Below are 17,959 nucleotides of genomic sequence, written 5' to 3' on the forward strand. Positions count from 1 at the left end.
CAAGAATCCTTCTAGATAATGCCTTTTTGATTTTAATTTTCCAAAAGTTTTGGGACCTCTTGTGAGATGACTGTTGGAATATATATATATTTTTGATTGGTAAGAGGCTGAAGCCAAGATTATTTATTGTTATGTGTTGTGTTTAATTATTATTATTTATGAAGACTGAGTAGACTCAAACCCAAGACCTCCCAAATAAGAGGCTCACAATTATACCGTTGTTGTATGCTCTTGCCTACTGCTGGAATAATATTATTGATATATTATTATAATACATATTTAATGAACTATATCATTATTGTATAAGTATTTAAATTGAATTACATTATATCAAGTATAAGTAGTTTGTTGGATAGTTGGATATGCTTGCCTAGCTAGTTACTACTTTAAATTGGCTTTTCTTTTTATATATTGCATTCTGCCTTCAATAACAGAATTGCCCATTGCTTCTTGACTTTGTTAAGGCATTAGAGTAAACTGTGGATTATGCAATTGGAGCAAAACCTATCCTAGAGATGCATAATGTTGATTCAGCCCCTCCCTTATTGTGCATAAATATTAAGGTGTGTGCATCTGTTCACAAAGAACGGAAGATAATATTATGTCCAACCCATCCATTTATTTCGGCTATGCTCACAAAGATCAGTACTGAAAACTATCAGAGAAGAAATTCGATAAAAGGATGCGAGAGGAATGCCAACACATGATTTTAGAATAGGAGAGAGAATGTTCACTGTGGCCAATTGAAAGACATGCAGACTTGACAATGGACGTAAGGAGGCAACACGGTGCTGAAGTTTGCAGAAGTTGTGTCATCTTAGTCCGAACAAACAAATATCAAGTCATTGCTTAAAGATTAAAGGTGCATAAATTTATACTTAAAGTCTTGGAGTAGAATTTGGCTATGTACTCTCCAGGACTTGGCCAGACTCAAAAGGGGACTGTAGTCAACTTGGTTTGACCGGCTTAAGCATTTGGAAGTTTGTAGTCTTGTAGAGCACTTAGAGAGTCTTCTGTAGTTGTAACTGTAATGTCCCAGGTATATGTTGTAATTCACATTACAAAGTCTAGTCCATCAGGAGTTTTGATAAATAGTTCTTTAATGGTATAGTTGGATTTTCTGTCTTCTTCGAATAGCTTGGTTGTACTGTTCATGATCATTGTTGGTAGTGTATCATTTAAGGATGCCAATGGTACTTTGTGGTTGTTCTCTAAATCCTATACACCTCAGTTTCAGCAGATTGCAGGTCATATGCAAATGTCTCTATCTAATTTTTGTTTGCAGTTAAATATTCAGAGAGGCTTCACATAGCGAGGCTTTAACCAATGCTCTTTAGAATAGATGTCTTTGTTGCAATAATGCTCTACTAACAAAGGAGCTATACATCATAATGGATATGACTAAGATTGTTTATTCTGGTTTTTTCATTTATCATCCACTGGATTTAATTTGAAGGATTTGACAGATTATATTTGGAAGCATGTCTATAATTTTTCTAATTTTTATTGCAGCTTAGAGAGCACACACTTTCTCTCTTTGATTTAGCTTCATTTCAAGAGAACTTTTTTTTTACTTGATATCTTTTTTCACTTGATTTTTTCTGTTGTCTGCAGTGTTCCTTATGCACAGTGTTATGGGGGTCATCAGTTTGGAATGTGGGCTGGCCAACTTGGTGATGGCCGGGCCATAACACTTGGAGAAGTTTTGAATAACCAAGGGGAGCGGTGGGAACTTCAGTTGAAAGGGGCTGGTAAAACTCCTTACAGTCGCTTTGCTGATGGCCTTGCAGTTCTTCGTAGCAGCATTCGTGAATTTCTATGCAGTGAAGCCATGGATGCTCTTGGTATTCCAACAACTCGTGCTCTTTGTCTTGTAACTACAGGCAAAAGCGTGACTCGCGATATGTTTTATGAGTATGTTGTTTAAAGTGCATTTCAAGCATGATTAGTCATTTTTTTTCTTTGGCAACAACAATAAAATCAACTAATTCTAACCAGGTTATTTCATGTTTAAACAAGTATATGCCACTAGATTCAAACACTGATTATCATTATTTTACATTTATCTACAGTGGTAATCCAAAAGAAGAACCGGGAGCTATTGTTTGCCGTGTAGCTCAATCTTTCCTACGGTTTGGATCTTATCAGATTCATGCACTAAGAGGTGAGGAAGATGTGCCAATCATTCGCACTTTGTTAGACTACACCATACAACATCACTTCCCACATTTGAATAGCCTTTCAAGCAAAGGCGAGGACTTTTCTTTGAAGCCAGAAGGACTTGAAAAGCCTGCTGTTGACTTGACATCTAACAAATATGCAGGTAGTTGCACTATTCTTTCGTTATACTTAATATTGTGTGCTGGGCATTTTATTGTGTACCTATTTGTGGAGGCTATTCCTGATTGAAGGCTGATCTGTGATTTAAATGTAAAGAAACCTCATATGGGAAAAAAATCTCTTCTTAGCAGCTAAGAATTATGGAAGGTCCGTTCTTCAATGTGGAAGAAGAAATACTGGAAATATTGCATCTTTAGGATTTTTTGTCTTTTGTATTGCCTGAGAGTAGAGTAATGGAATTTGTTGATGGGGTGATTTGTAAAACTTGTAGGTGGCTTGTTGTATAAACCCTTAAGAGTTGGAAGAACACTCACTGCTTTGAAAATTTCCAAGATAATTTTCATTGTGTGTAAAGATTGTTAATCCATAAGCCATGTTGGCCTCATGGTGAAGGGCTACACAATTGGAGGTAAAAGGTTTGAATAGATAAGGGAGTAGGGTTATGCACCTCATAATTTGTAAAGAAATCCAGGTGTGAAATGCTTGGAACATGGGGGTATCATTCCCAAAATTGGTGTCCTGACTCTTGCTTGATGGTGCTTTAAAGAAACACCCTTTCCTTTACCATTGAATGGAGGTATATCATACTCAGGTAGTGAATACCGCCAATCAATCTGTATTAAAATAAATGTTTCATAATTTAAAAAGTTACTAATTTAATAAACTCTGTGTTTTCCTCTATACCTACATAAATAGTTGTTTGGACTACAAATAGATATCCATTACATTTTTGTGGTGGTTCCTCTTCTATTTGAATAAAAACCTTAATACTTATTCATATGCAGCTATTGTCTCAGGCTCTAAGGGAGTACTTACCAACTTTGTGTGTTCTCAGCATGTTGAACTTAGAAGCTTTGTGCTGGGCAAGGGACTGTGGCCCTTGATATGCAAGCCGTATGGGTTTATAGTTGGATAGCTAAGGTTTTGGAGTTCATGTATAGCAGAAGCAGATTGTCCTTGTCCTTCACCTGCAGCAGCAGCTGTAGACACAAATGATCAGAGTGAAAGATCTATTTTTGGCAATTGTGCATTGTTCGGACCATTGGTTAGTTTCAGGCCTTCAGTCCACAATGGTGGCAATACATTTACTTTAGAAATTGATGACGTTGAGAAAATGGAAGATCAACCTATGTAGATGGTGAGAGAGTGAAAGATTGTTCTATGTTGACAGTGGCATTGGGGGTTGGGATGGTTTTTCCTTTTGCCAAATCTCTATATGGAAGGAAAGGAGGATGTACAATAAATGCAATAGAGAGGATCTGCTCTTGGAATTCGTTATCAAAGTAATAGAAACTGAGCATTACTTAGAAATGGCAATATATGTAGATTCAACAGTCTATAGCTATAATGTCTCCTTTTGGTACATAGCTCTAATTTCCCTAGAATTCCCAAGTAAGGTATGGATTGTATTTAAGAATGTAAATTTTTAACTTTATATCTTGATTTAGAGCTTGCAACCAAGTTAGTTATCATAATGAAAAATGAATACACATATAATCCAACAATGTTATAAATATAATTTTAATCATTGCTACAATTTACATAATGTACATGTAGGACTCTTTTAAGGCTTTTCCCAACAATCCATCCATATAATGGAGCAACATGGGAGATCATTCAAGACACCTCAAGCCTATCCATCAGTCCCATGAACATGGAATAACATTCGCCATTCGGTCTCCTGACTCCTCTCAGGGTTTCTATACTTGAATAGAATTATGGTTTGAGATTTCATTTTGGTAACTAAATTTTTGTCAATAAAGTTGTGGGAGTCCCTGCTATCCACAAGGGTGATTGCCCTTTGCCCCCTTCAGAGTACTTTTGATTCAAAATGGTTGATGTTTGAAGGCTTGCGAATGGTAGCTAGGGCTCCATGTTCTTCCTCTTCTTTGCCAATTCTTCTTTTGCTAGGATTTTCTTATTGCCCTTTCGATACTTATTTGTAAGATAATGCTTCCATATCATGTTCTTGACTTTCCTTTTGGCACCTGTGTTCAGTCTCCATCTTTCCTAACATCTAAAATACAAATTTGTGTTTTCTCACCACCTTTTACAAAAGTGCCTTGATTCCCTTTTTCCTTGAACTTAGGAAACACAGTCCCTTTTTCAAGCATTCCCTCTTTTCTTTGTAAGGTAGAAAGAGTTTTTATCAAGGTTACCCCAAGTTTCTAGGATAGGAACAACATAGAATGAGGGATGAGTTTTTAGGGGAGAAGGGGACTACTATATTAAATATGAGAAAATTAAAAATATATAGGGAAATTTGCATGTATACATTACATTCATATGAAAACATGGATAAAGCATGCCATTTAACATTTTGGAATCTTAACATACAATATTTCAATGGTAAATATCCAATATGTATTCATAATTTGGAATTCATTGTCAATATGCATGTTATATTTAAAAAATAACATACAAATTGCCCCCAAAGGCTAATTTTCTGCCTTATATTTTCATGTTAAATGGCTGAAGAATGGGAAAGCTCAAATCAATGAGCATTTCTCAAATAAAAAATAGATAATCTCCCCCACAACATCCCTTGAATCTAGTAAGTTGGAACTGCAAAGGTTATCCTTGGAGAAGAGGCCCTGGGTTGGGGCCCATAGCAGAGAGGAAGGATATTATTATTCTTGTTGAGACACAAGCATTGTGGTTGCATAGTCCCAAAAGTTGGTTACAAGAAATTTTCAGTTTGGAACAATGATAACGAAACAGGTAAAGGACATGGTGGAATCATAGTGTTTATAAAAGAGAAATGGTATGATGTGGTAAAATTTGAAAAAGGAGGTCCAAAAAAGCAATACACATGGTTGTGAATGATAGTGAATGAGACAATTTTCAAAGTGGCTTCTTGCTACTTCACCCTGAAAAACTCTAAATTCTATAGAAAAAGGAACTTAGATATTGAAGATCTATTTGCATAAAAAAAAAGATATCTCTATATTCAACACTACAGGTAAAATAATGCTTGTTGTGGAATTCAATGCAAGGACAACCAACAATCACTTTTACATTTGAACCATGGTAAAAAAGGAGACAGTGATCTTTTATGGTTGGAAGAAAGTGGTGATCAACCTTGCAAAAGAGCATCATAGGATGGGATTGGGGGTGTTTCTCATTTCGGACCAGAATTATTGGGGTTAGGTAGTTTGTTTGACATGTTTATTTGTAATGAAATGAGAGTATGGCCAATTTTAGGGTTATCACTTGCAAGACGTTATCCCCAACCCATACTCTATTTTCCATGATTGTTTTGCTTAAAGTTTTGGGCCCAATGTCGTTTAAAAAAGGCAACGTACATTTGCAATGAATTTCTAGGCTCAACTTCCCATAAGTTCAAAGATCATTGTTCTAAGATTGGGTTGCAACTCTGAGGCTTCAGATGGGATGATGCTTCCTACACTTGACTTGAGATGAGACAATTTTATGGGAACAAAGGAGAGACCCAACTCAAAGATGGAAGATTGGAACGAAGTAGAGGTTCGACTCAAAGATGAGACAAGATGAGAATGAAGGATAGGCTTCTCAAAGATGAGACAAGATGGGAGCAAAGGATATGCTTAGCTCCAAATTTTATACCTAGCCAAATTTTGCAACTTTTCTTCATTTCGACACAGCCTAATTTTCTCAAATTTTCCCAAATTTGACACTCTAATATTGCTTATTTTTGCTCAATTTTCCCACACTCTAAGGAGGCTTCCTACATCTTGGATTGTTGCCAAACCCACTCCATTAGCTAAGCCTACCAGCAAAAAGAAGGGTCTCCATTTGTGATGGGGCGATGATGTGAAAATCTCACAATAGGTTCTTATACAATAAACGAAATACTCAAATGTGGCGGGAAATCACTACAATCTCATCATTGTCAAATGTCTTTGCCTCCAGATGCGCCTCATTACCTCAAAATGTGCTAAGAATATTATTTGGACTGATTTTTGTATTGATAAATCTTTTGACAAAGTAGAAAAATCTATACTACGATATGAACCATATCAGTGAGACCCCCCATATGTCTCCCTAATGGCTGAATGCAACATAATACTTAATGGCACCGAACAAAAATCATTAGCCGAAAAGGAATGTCAAAAGGAATACATTAACCTTCATCTATCAAAGAGAAAGCATTTAGGTCTCTCTAATACAATTTATTCACTTCCTAAAGCTTCTATCGAAGGAACGCCACACCTTGAAGAGGTCCTCCAAAAGTCTACTCGATAGTGCATTGAACATGGAATAGACAAGGCGCCACATCATTGACAAGAGAAGTTCTTGCCCTCTCTGATAGTAAATATCACACTACCCTTGGAAGCGTCAAAGAGATGTGTAAGATCTCTCTTCAAAGTACAAGTAAATAAAGTGGCATCGATATGAAAAGTGGTCTAATTTAAATCAATGTTACACCAAAAAGAAGGATGTTGAGGAGACATAATGGTAATCTCTTTGAAATAGGAGTGCATGTGTTGATATTGATTTAGCATTGGGTACCTGGTAAAGGAAAGGGGCGTCTCATGAACAAGGTTTATCTTATCAAAAATGTTGTGGGCCTTATGGATTAGCTTCTGAGTGATTGAGGAGACGTTGAAAAGTCACTTCAATGCGCTATGTCCAATATAGTTATTGAAGAGGACCATAATGTACTCCTGAGGAATAAAGATACAACAGATAAACATCATCCAAAGGAGATAGAAGACTCTCATTGATAAAGCAATGATTTTAGAAGCAACCAAGAGTGAAGAAAGCCAAAAGGTATCTCATGAAAGTATGAAGTCCCATCAAAGAATATAATTATCAACAAGATATTTTATTGTCTTATCGATAAAATGAAATAAAGCTTATAAGGAGAAAATGTGTTCATTGAGGAGACATTAAGCTTCAAGTAGATAACATTTGAGTCTTCCAAATAATCATTGTCTTGACGATAGAACAATTATGACCCAAATTTGTGTGTTGGGAAATGTTTAGGTTTGCAAGCAAGTGATTATTTGCCAAAATTGATAAGGTCAAACCAAAAGTTGTGGATAGACATTTCTTCAAATTGAAGTTGATGAGGATGGTAGGCATACCAAAGCTTGGAGAGTTTTTCATTTAATTGGCAAGACAAGCATAAAGAAGAGGATTGGCACAGTAAAAGGAAAAGAAACTCATTGAGAAAAGATGTTTTGTCAGACAAAAAAGTGAAAGGTCATATTGAGTAACAAGGTCTTACCTCGTGAAGGGGTTTGGTAGTTTTGATAACACTAAACTTTTAGTGAGAAGGGCCGCCAAATGAATTCCAAGTCCAACTGGATTAAGCTCAATTTTGATGGTGTGGCTAATAATGGGGTTGACATTGGGGGTGGTATTTTGAGACTCCAATGGTCTTGTTAAAGTTGCCTATGCTAGTCCCCTTCACGACCACACTTTTAATTAGGTAGACGACATGACCCTTCTCAGGGGTCTTAAGTTTGCCCTCTCCATTAGGATTAGGTGTCTTGAGGTTGAGGATGACTTGAAGGTAATTATTGATGTGGTTAATAGTGAATCTCAAGCTGGCTAGAAGGTGGATAGCACGTTGAGAGACATCAAAGGCATCCTTTCGAGATTTTAGAATGCGACACACTCACAAAGAAGTGCATACAGTGGCAAACTCTATGACAATTGTTGGCCTGTGGTTAGAAAGCTTATGGTGTTGATAAGTTGTTAATCGACTGTTATATTCCACATAATGCCTAATCCGGTAGGAAGAGTGTAATGCCCCTCATATTCACAATGATGTGTAATCATGCTCGTATTTTCAGCCTCAACTTTTGCATGGTTGGGTCCATCTATTCTAATTTCAAATTATCATTATGATGTGTACAGGGATGGGTGACCTCCCAGTAAGTCTTGGTGCTTCACCCCTGTGAGCATCACCCTAGATCCAATGAGTGCTAAGTGTTCCATTCATTCTCATGAGAGATGAGTGTATGTGAACCACTACTCATGAAACATGGGTCAATGAGTTTGAGTCAAAAACTACATAGTTGGATCCTGATAGCAATATCATAATTTGACTTGCTGTGGAAAATATCTCCTACTTATCTATATTTTGAATAGCTGTCCCCTTTTCTGTACTCTAGCTGACCCCAAAAATGTCTCAAAAAAATGGGGACAAGGAAACACATCTCCCGTCCCTCTGTCTTGGAAATAGTTTTTTATAGCTTGACTAAAGATTTTTCTTTTTTTGATACTTCAAAAGAGGGTTTGTCATGAGTTCTAAACTGTTGGGTCTTCTTCCCAACCTTTCTTACTGGTAATTTGTCATTATGTACAACTAACAAACTTTTGGAAGATTAGGTTGGCATGTAGTTCAGTTTTCAAATAGAAATATGTTGGGCAGTCAGTCTTGAGTAGATGTGTTTTGAACATTTATTACAATTCTTTTGGGCTTACCTTACCGAGCATTGGATTTCAATGAAATTTCAGTAGATGACTTAAGTAAAAAAATTCCTTGACATTATGTTGTTCTTAGAGAACATACTTAATATCCACATGTGTTTACATCCTTCCAATAGGAACTCTGAGGTCATGTAAATTTGGTGTAGGAGCCTCCTAGGGGTCAGGCACTCTTGCTTCTCCAAACTCATTTCCTTTTGTTTCATTTTGTTTGCATGCAGATATCTTTTGTGTGCCTTGTGTGTTTTGATGTTTTCTTCTTGTGATGTTCGGGTAGCCTTTAGAACAGCACAAATCCAATGCCTTGCATGGAATGCTACCTTGGTGAGCTCTGAGCGAGTTATAGTTTACACTAGATTGTGTGCACAAGGAATTGTGTGGCTTTTGTATGTTGTATCCATATGGTTTTTTTGTAGCATGCCGATTTCTGAGCATTATTGCCCACGGTGAGATTTGAGCAAGTGGGCATGGAGATGATGAGGGACTTGTATGCTGCAGATCCTAGTTTTTAAGAAGCATTGTTTACAGGCATGAATCTCTGGGTTGGCATGCTTTGTGTGAAGATCACTTTGCACTAGAGGCGTACTTGGTCTAAAGGACACAATTGTGTGTCTTGCACAATTTGATGAGTGGCAGTTCCAGAGGTCACTTTGAATCAGACAAGACATATGCCTTGGTTTAGGAGAACTGTTATTGGTCAAGTTTGTTCAAGGATGCCAAAAGATTTGTTGAACATTATAGAACATCCCAGTTAGTGAAAGGAGCGACACAAAACATAGGTTTGTATTACTATTGTGTATACCAAACAGACCTTGGAGCCTATCTAAAGATTGTGTTTATTTTCACTTATTATATGTAAGTTTTACTTTGTGACGTTAATTAGTCATTTTAACAATGAACAAGCTAAACAACAACTAGTTATGACCTTAATGGGACTTATACAATTGCTCGACTTCTTTCATCAAACAATTGTTATTAGCTAAAGAATCAACCGTCCCATTACCTTCACTGTAGACATAATCAATCCTCACCTCATTGAAGGAGTAAAGTTTCTTGGCCTTTAAAAAACATAAAAATATGCTAAAAAGGGAAGAAAGGCCCTTTGGGGTAGTTGCGATCATTGTTAGAGTCTCCTCCATACTAAATGTGAGACCTTGAGCTCTCTAGGCAACTGGATGCTACCAAAAGTAGCACCTTTTGCAACCCAGTTGGACTGATAACCTAAGCACCCTGCATAAGCCACCAAGAAACAACATTTACTATCATCAGAGTTAGTTTATACCAATTCAAGGGAGGTCTTTTACACTTGGTAGCTTTTCTCCTAAGAGCTTTAGGATTAAATGTGTTGACAGTCAAACCTCAATTAGCTGCGATTCTCAATTTAATCTCCTTAGGGGGAAGAGATGTAACAATATGAAGATTATCCATGATGGCAAGGATTGTAATCCTACTGACTTTTTCCCAATTGCTTTTTACCTTTTTAATATTTTTACATTTCTTTTCAGCCAGATTTTGCCTCTAAAATGAGTAATGGTTAAGTTCAAGATTGTCTTGATCATCAGATGGAAAAAAGGAGAATGCCAACACATAACAAAATCCCACATAGAGCCAGGGAGACTCTAACAACTCCAAACTTACCAATCAGTCTAATTATAACAAAGCAGGAGATTGAGCATTCAAAAGATGTGAAAAATAGTCTTGGCATTATCCTCACATTGTGCGCACCTGTTGGAGATCAAAATTTCTTCCTTATTAAGATTGCTGATAGTCAAGATTTTATTCTGGCAAGCAGTGCATCAGAAGAAATCGACTTTTGTTAAAGTATTCCTATTCCAAAACTTCTTCTATTCGAAGCCATTAGGATGCATAATAAGCTGGAGGTAGCTAGAAGCCACAGTTTACTACCCAGACGAAGAACCCAAACAAATAATTTCATCTTCACTTTTAAACTGACTTTTATGGAAGCCTTCTAACTTCTCTATAAGGAAGCTAATAGCCTGCTGATTGAGATGATTGAGGGTAGAAGTCCACTTTCTACCATGAATTTCATTCTCCCTGTTATTAGCCACTCACTCACTGTTTGAGGAGCGTAACAAGATCATTATTGATAGCTGAACAAGGGGTTCTGAGTTGAGGGGAATATTTCCCAACTAAGAATCTGCCAAAAAATCCATTCCCCTTTTCAAATTGGGCCTTCTTGTAAGCTATCTGCGATTGCTGATATTATTCTATGTAGCTGATCCATGAGGTGATTTATACACTTATGGAAACTCAGTAGCAGACAACTCATTAAAATATTTAGCACTTATTATATCAGTTGAGTTATTGTTTTCCATTAGAAGTTTCCAATAAATTGTGGTTAGAAGAGCTTTGTTGACATATTTTGCTCTTCTCAAACCCAAGCCTCCATGGGATATAGGCAGGTAGATGTTTTTCCAAGCAACAAGGGAATTCCTTTCTTTTTCTTCCATTCCAAACCATAAGAACCTTATTTAAATTTGCTTGATTTTTAATTTTGAAAATAAACAATTGTGTATAATGTGTAACATAGTTGGATGAGATTATGAATAATGAATTCGAGGTTGTATTTTATTATTACTTGCCATAATGTCTTCTTATTAAGATAATCGTTTTCTCCAACATTAAGGAAATGCTTAGCTCTAAAGGGCCTTAGGGAGTAATGAGAAGTTCTCAGGTAACAGTGAAACTATCTGTGCTGTTGATGAACTAAATAAAGAGTATGCTTTGAGACATTGTTTCTGTGTCATCTGCAGGGGAACACATTTGATTTATTGATTGTATTGTATGGTTGTTACAGCTTGGTTTTGTGAGGTGGCAGAACGTACAGCAGTTTTAATTGCAAAGTGGCAGGGTGTTGGGTTCACACATGGTGTAATGAACACTGACAACATGAGCGTTCTTGGTCTCACCATTGATTATGGTCCCTTTGGATTTTTAGATGCATTTGATCCCAATTATACTCCAAACACAACAGACTTGCCCGGGAGGAGGTACTGTTTTGCAAACCAGCCAGATATTGGGATGTGGAATCTTGCACAACTAGGAGGCACTTTGTCTACTGCAAACCTTGTTAATGATGAGGAGGTTAAATATGCCATGGCAAAGTACTATTTCTTCTCATGCTTACATTGGGATTTCAAAAACTCAGCTAATATATATGATTGAAATAAGCAATTGGTACAGTTTTGGTATAATCAAATTTTTAGAAGCTCAGTAATTCAACTGATGCTGGTGTCTAAAACTGAGTTGTTACAGGTATGGTTCTAGATTTATGGATGAATATCAATCTGTTATGACCAAAAAGCTTGGCCTGGCAAAATACAACAAGGACCTTATCAGCAAGCTTCTTACCAACATGGCAATTGATAAAGTGGACTACACAATTTGTTTCCGTGCGCTTTCCAAAATTAAAACTATTCCTGACTTGACGGATGATGAACTTCTTAACCCGTTAAAACCCGTGCTGCTCGACATTAGCAAGGAGCGGAAGAAGGCCTGGGTTGATTGGTCACGACAGTATATACAAGAGGTATACTCAACTTTACAAAACATACTTCTACTCTTCTCAAATGCTAAGATAATAGTGACTTGTGTGCTGATCTAGCATGTCTTCTGGCAGCTTGCTTCATCTGGGATATCGGATGAAGAAAGAAAAAGATCAATGGATTCTGTAAATCCAAAATTTGTGTTGCGGAACTACTTATGCCAGAGTGCCATTGATGCTGCAGAGCAGGGGGATTTTGCAGAAGTACGCAGGCTATTGGAAGTGATGCAGAAGCCTTATGATGAACAAGAAGGTAGGGAAAAATATGCACGATTGCCACCTGCATGGGCTTATCGTCCAGGTGTTTGTATGCTATCCTGCTCGTCTTGATTTAGAATTTAAATCTTCATGAAAATTTTAAGGGAAATTTGTTTCTATATGTTTGTAAATTGCTCTATCTGAATTGTACAGATAAATTTATAATGACTTCAAATTGTAATAAATGGTTTCTTTTATCTTAGTGTGGTGGTAAGCTTTACCGAGTATTCCCATCTGTTAACTCATTTTCATGAACTCTTTCTGGATTAGACTCCAATGCTTGGTAGTTTCTGAAGTTGTAAATTTTAAAGAAATGTATTATTTGTGAAAATGACCCCAAAAACATGTTCAAGATAGCATTAAGAAAAACCCTTGTCCTGATTAATTGATAGCATTTGACTTTGATTCTCTTATTATATCTTTTTGTGTGGATACATGCATGTAAATGTAGAATGTTATAAAATTGTGTTGAGTATAAAATTATGTTACTGGTTCATGCCCTGCACACCCCAGATTTGGGATCGGTTCAAACCCAAGTTCAGAGTATGGGTCGATTCTGCCAGGGCGGTGCATTTGGTCTTGTTGGTAGTGGATGAACTCATGTCAGCACATCATATCTCACAGAATTTTGCAGCATCCGAAATGAAACTGCTGGATTTTAACAATTTTTGAAGTTCTGATGTTATATTTTTATGCAATTTTTGGGCGGTGAATCTAATATTTTTCTCAGTTACATATGCACAAATTGGTTAAATGTCACTCAAGAAATAAATACATGTTTCATCAGCCAGTATGGAGTAAATGTAACTCTGTTGTGGGGACTTCTTTACAAAGAATGAATGAAGGAAGAAATTTTAATGATATCTAGGAGACCAACAGTCGAAGGGTAAACACTGTGTGAATGTCACTTCTTGGCTGAGTATACTAGTCATAGAATTGTATCCTCTATCATCCATAGTTTGTTGTGTGGATATCCTTTTTTGGCTTGAGCTTTGTATTGAACTCGGGTCAGGGCTCATTTGAGTTGGGCTATCCTCGTTCTCATCACCATCTTCTTCTGTAGCCTCCTTGTCCACTCATACTTCTGTCCAAATTAATAGTTCCTGTTCCCACTTGCCATTTGAGACATTTTCATGGATGTTTGCCAGAAATAAAGAGAGAGGCCAATAATATACTACAGGATTTAAAATAGATTTCATTTGTTAATATTGTGAATATTCAAAATTTAAAATAGATAAAAGTGCTAATAATATTTTCAGACTACTTTTAAATTGATGATAAGAATTGATATATTATTTACCGAGGAAGCAACTTCTATGGTTTATATTTAAATGTGTAGGATATAATTGGAAATAAGAATTTAGACTGAATAAAGATGATACAAATATATAAAGGAATTGTGGAATTTGCAAACCAAACTTGTGAACTCAAATTTAAACCCAAAAAAAGAATCAATAATTCAGGGTGAAAACATTAAGATATGCTGGTTTATAATTTTATTTGAATGATTTCAAGTTAAAATATGTATTATAATGTGTTCAAACAAAAGCATATTGCACTTTGTTAATTATATATTTGATATGTGAAGAATACCATTTTCATTGATGAAGTACAATATGTAATAGTAATCCCTGTCTAGCTAAAGGGAGTTTCTTTTTCTACTCAACAAACAACAAAATACATGTTTCAATCCATTGTTTAAATCACTAGCAAGTCTTGCATTTTATTTTGTGATATAAACTTATGGAATATGTAGGTCTCATATCACGAAACAAGTGCTATGCACTGTATGATTACTTTTGAGGCTAGAATTGTTGGGTACAGTTATTCACTAACCTTTATTCTTAACACACCATTTGTAATTTTTAAATTACAATACTCATGAAGCTGGCTTTCTCTTGTATTCTTTAGGTCGAATTGCTTTTGATAGAAAGTAAAGAGGGATTTTGTAATGTCCCTTCCCTATTTGTGAAATCATAAATATGTGAAATTAATGAAATGCTAAGTTTGCCCCTTAATTAGCATTGAATTAAAATTAAATTCATATTTCATTTAGAAATTAAATATAAGTTTGAGAAAAGAGAGGAATATTATCTTACAGCATGGAGGATATTCAAAAAAGCAAAAAAGCAAAAGGGGAATTTAAGGAGTCAGAAATCAGTTACGTAGAGAGAAAAATGTCAGAGAAGGGAATCGGTTTTAGAAGGTGAGGAGTTTAATTTGGAGAATCTCTGATTTTTCTCCCAGAGATGAGGAATATTACCAATTGCAGGTAGTAGCTTGTGGAGGATGAACTCTCTTCAAAAAGACATCATCTTCAGGGTTGAAAGAAACTCTCATGATATTTTTGAAGGTCAGAACAATGTTAGTTAAACACACAAGCCAAACAGATAACTGGGTCTAAGTTTTATTACATGTGAAATATGATTACAAGATGTTGAATTGGGAGTGAGTCTAACATAGAATCCAATATCAGGTAGAGGAATTTCCCACGAAGGAGCTAGTTATGCCTGGTCAACTCTTAGGCTGTTGGGTAATTCTGGAAACAAAGTACTGATCGTGGGTGTTATTTGGCACAGTGTTTGTACATGCAATTATAAACAAATCATACTCAGCTTGAAGTAAATATAGTGCAACTATATCAACCATTGGTATTGAACATAAATTATAACGTTAATGAATATATTTGGAGCACATAACATTAGTGGCATTGAGAATGCATTAGGCGAGTTGGCTACAGCACAATGGGGAATATTACATATGATGACACAGTCCCACCAACAATGACTCAAATGATTACTCAGTGCAACAAAATGGCAATCTGGGTAATGCAGGACAAAATGTTACCAGAGGAAATAATGGAAATCAGGGATAGGGATCAACAAATAATGGGAATGAACAGCCTATAACTTTTGGTTTTACAGTTAATTATAGACCATTAATGCTCACATTTACTCAAGCAAATAATCCATCAACTGAAAGTGAACCAACTAAACAAGAGTTTCATAAACAAGTTTGAACTGATTGGCAAGGTTTGTGCGATGAAATGCAACAGAAAATGCCTTTTGCAGACTTTCTAGCGTTCAGACAAAGAACTAGACCACACAGAGGAGGTGGTGGGAGATTTCAAAATCAAGGATTACAAAAGAAAGTTGGCAAGGTTAGTATACCATAGTTTGATGGTTTAGGAAAAGTCACAGTTAGATCTTGAGTTCAAAAACTAGACATCTTTTTTAGTTTTTTCAGCTTAAGCCTGTGGCTGAAGATGAAGCTATAAATTATGCAACCTTGGATTTGGAAGGCAGTGCTCATGTGTACTGGTAATATGAGCTGATTACCTTGGGCCATTATCACATTGTGTCTTATGTGGAGTTTACAGAGAGACTCATTGACCGCTTTGATGAGAAGGACCCTGAGTTGAATTTCAAGGAGTTTGTTGCATCCCTTTAGATGACTATTAAGAGTAAAAATAAAATAAAGAAAATGAAACCAAATATGGTGATGTCATTCTTGTCGGAGGCCTTGAGCAAGACAAATAACAAGCATTAATGCTGATTTTCTACTCTATGGCAGGGAGACAACTTGAATGAGTATGGTGTAGGAGAGGCCTTTTAGACCATAAATAAACAATTTCTTGTCAGCGATAAAGGCAACATGGTATTCCTTTCTTCCCATCGGTAAACCCTTTGTGCATGTACTGGTGATTTACCTCTAAAGCTGGCGATGAAAGGAGAGCCAATTCTGCGTGACCTGACAAGGGGATTTCAGATGGGCAAACTGCATAGACTAGAAATTTAGGGATGCTCCTGAACAAATCCACTTTTTCTGCAAACTATTGCAATCATTATTTTCCATAAGATATCATCTCTTAGAGGTATTTTGCCAAACAGATTTCGCTCCCACATTGGCATAGACGTCAGTGGCAAAGAATTTGTTTTTACATCGCCCTGTCTGCATACCCATTCTGTGTGTTAATCCAATCTTTACATTCCATTACACAGCATCCCTTGGAGCCATTTTGACAACTAGTCCATGTGCCTTATTTGTCCTCCCTCATTTTGCTTACATAAATTCCAGAATACTTCCAATGGGATCTGGTGGAACAATATCCCACATTTTCTATGCTTTAATGGACGACGAGACCTTGTCTTAAAGCCCCATTCTATCACATGGGAAGGATTCTATTAAGGCTGTTGAAAAGAGCTTAAAACCACCATTTGCACTTGCTTGAAAGTTTCTGAAGTCCTAACAAAATAAATCTATTTTGGGCATATTTGGCAGTAAGGCAGACCTCTTAAGAACACTTGCTTGAGACCACAATTATAGAAACATTAGAATCAAGGGATGCAGTCATCCTTGTGCTAAGAGCGAGTGAGTGGCTAGAAACTCCAATTTTTGCACATACTGCAGTAATAGTGTACTTGCCAATCACATAAATGTGAGAATTTTAAATGTGATTTCATCAATCCAGGAATTTATGAGGCCACATTTCTTTGGGGATTTTTTGAGGCACACACATATTTACCCTTATTTATTTTTAGTGTCAAGCTTGAACAAGTTTTGAATCATTGCTTTAATTGGCCACAGCTGGATTTGCCGACGTGACTATAAGCACAACATTTGTTTCTTAACATAGGGTGTTTTAGTTTTATTTCTCAAACACTAGTCATGCTAAATAGAAGAACTTGTAAACGTTTACATATGCCTTTGTGGAAGCCCATACTCTGTTACTACCTCCTATTTTGGCTCACACAGGGAGGACACTGGTAAAGAGTTCGGTTTCATGCATGCCAATAGCATTTTCTTGAAATCTTCTGAAGTGTTCTCGACAAGACCATTTTCTACTTTCTTTGCAATCACCACATTCCATGATGTGACATATTTTGAGGCACTCTGTCAAACAATTTGCGTGCCTTGTCTAGGCTCTTCCGTGCATCCATACCCTATTCAAAGGCTTTCATTTCGGCACATTCCAAGAGGACACTAGGAAATAATTTGACTTTCCTCTGCCATCTACAATTACGTGAGAGTTTCTACAGACCTTGCGATAAATTATTTTTATGTGTATCCTTTACATTTGTTGAACACATTAGAATTCGCCTTTCAGCAAATCTACTGAAACTATTATTCAAAGAGAGAAATTAGACAAAAACATGGAACAATGGCTAAGGTGTATGGAGGAAGGAGGCAGATTGAAGAAACCTAGTCATCCAAAATTACGAGGAAGATCTATTGTGGACTACGACCCAGGGGATTCCATACAACTTGTTTATTTTAAGTTCATGCAGATTGAGTGATTTCTTGGGGACTGATGATAACCCATCCTATTCACCAGCATGAGTAATTTTTCTATGCGTTTGAATTGGTAATTTTAGC

At 36.4% G+C, this 17,959-nt stretch overlaps 1 protein-coding gene across 1 annotated transcript in view; it reads left to right on the forward strand.

The window, feature by feature from the left end:
- LOC149562164 (selenoprotein O) overlaps window positions 1–12,810 on the forward strand; it is a 38,237-nt gene extending 25,427 nt beyond the window's left edge. The window contains exons 4-8 of the mRNA XM_089825699.1: window positions 1,615–1,914; window positions 2,073–2,323; window positions 11,579–11,885; window positions 12,037–12,310; window positions 12,401–12,810. Coding sequence (XP_089681825.1) covers window positions 1,615–1,914; window positions 2,073–2,323; window positions 11,579–11,885; window positions 12,037–12,310; window positions 12,401–12,655 — 1,387 coding nt within the window. The 3' untranslated portion in view covers window positions 12,656–12,810. The remainder of the gene's footprint in view (window positions 1–1,614; window positions 1,915–2,072; window positions 2,324–11,578; window positions 11,886–12,036; window positions 12,311–12,400) is intronic.
- The last annotated feature ends 5,149 nt before the right edge of the window (window positions 12,811–17,959 follow it).

The sequence above is a fragment of the Cupressus sempervirens genome, chromosome 4 (genome assembly GCF_028749045.1).
Source record: "Cupressus sempervirens isolate cs-2001-9-10 chromosome 4, ASM2874904v1, whole genome shotgun sequence".
Classification (NCBI taxonomy): Eukaryota; Viridiplantae; Streptophyta; class Pinopsida; order Cupressales; family Cupressaceae; genus Cupressus; species Cupressus sempervirens.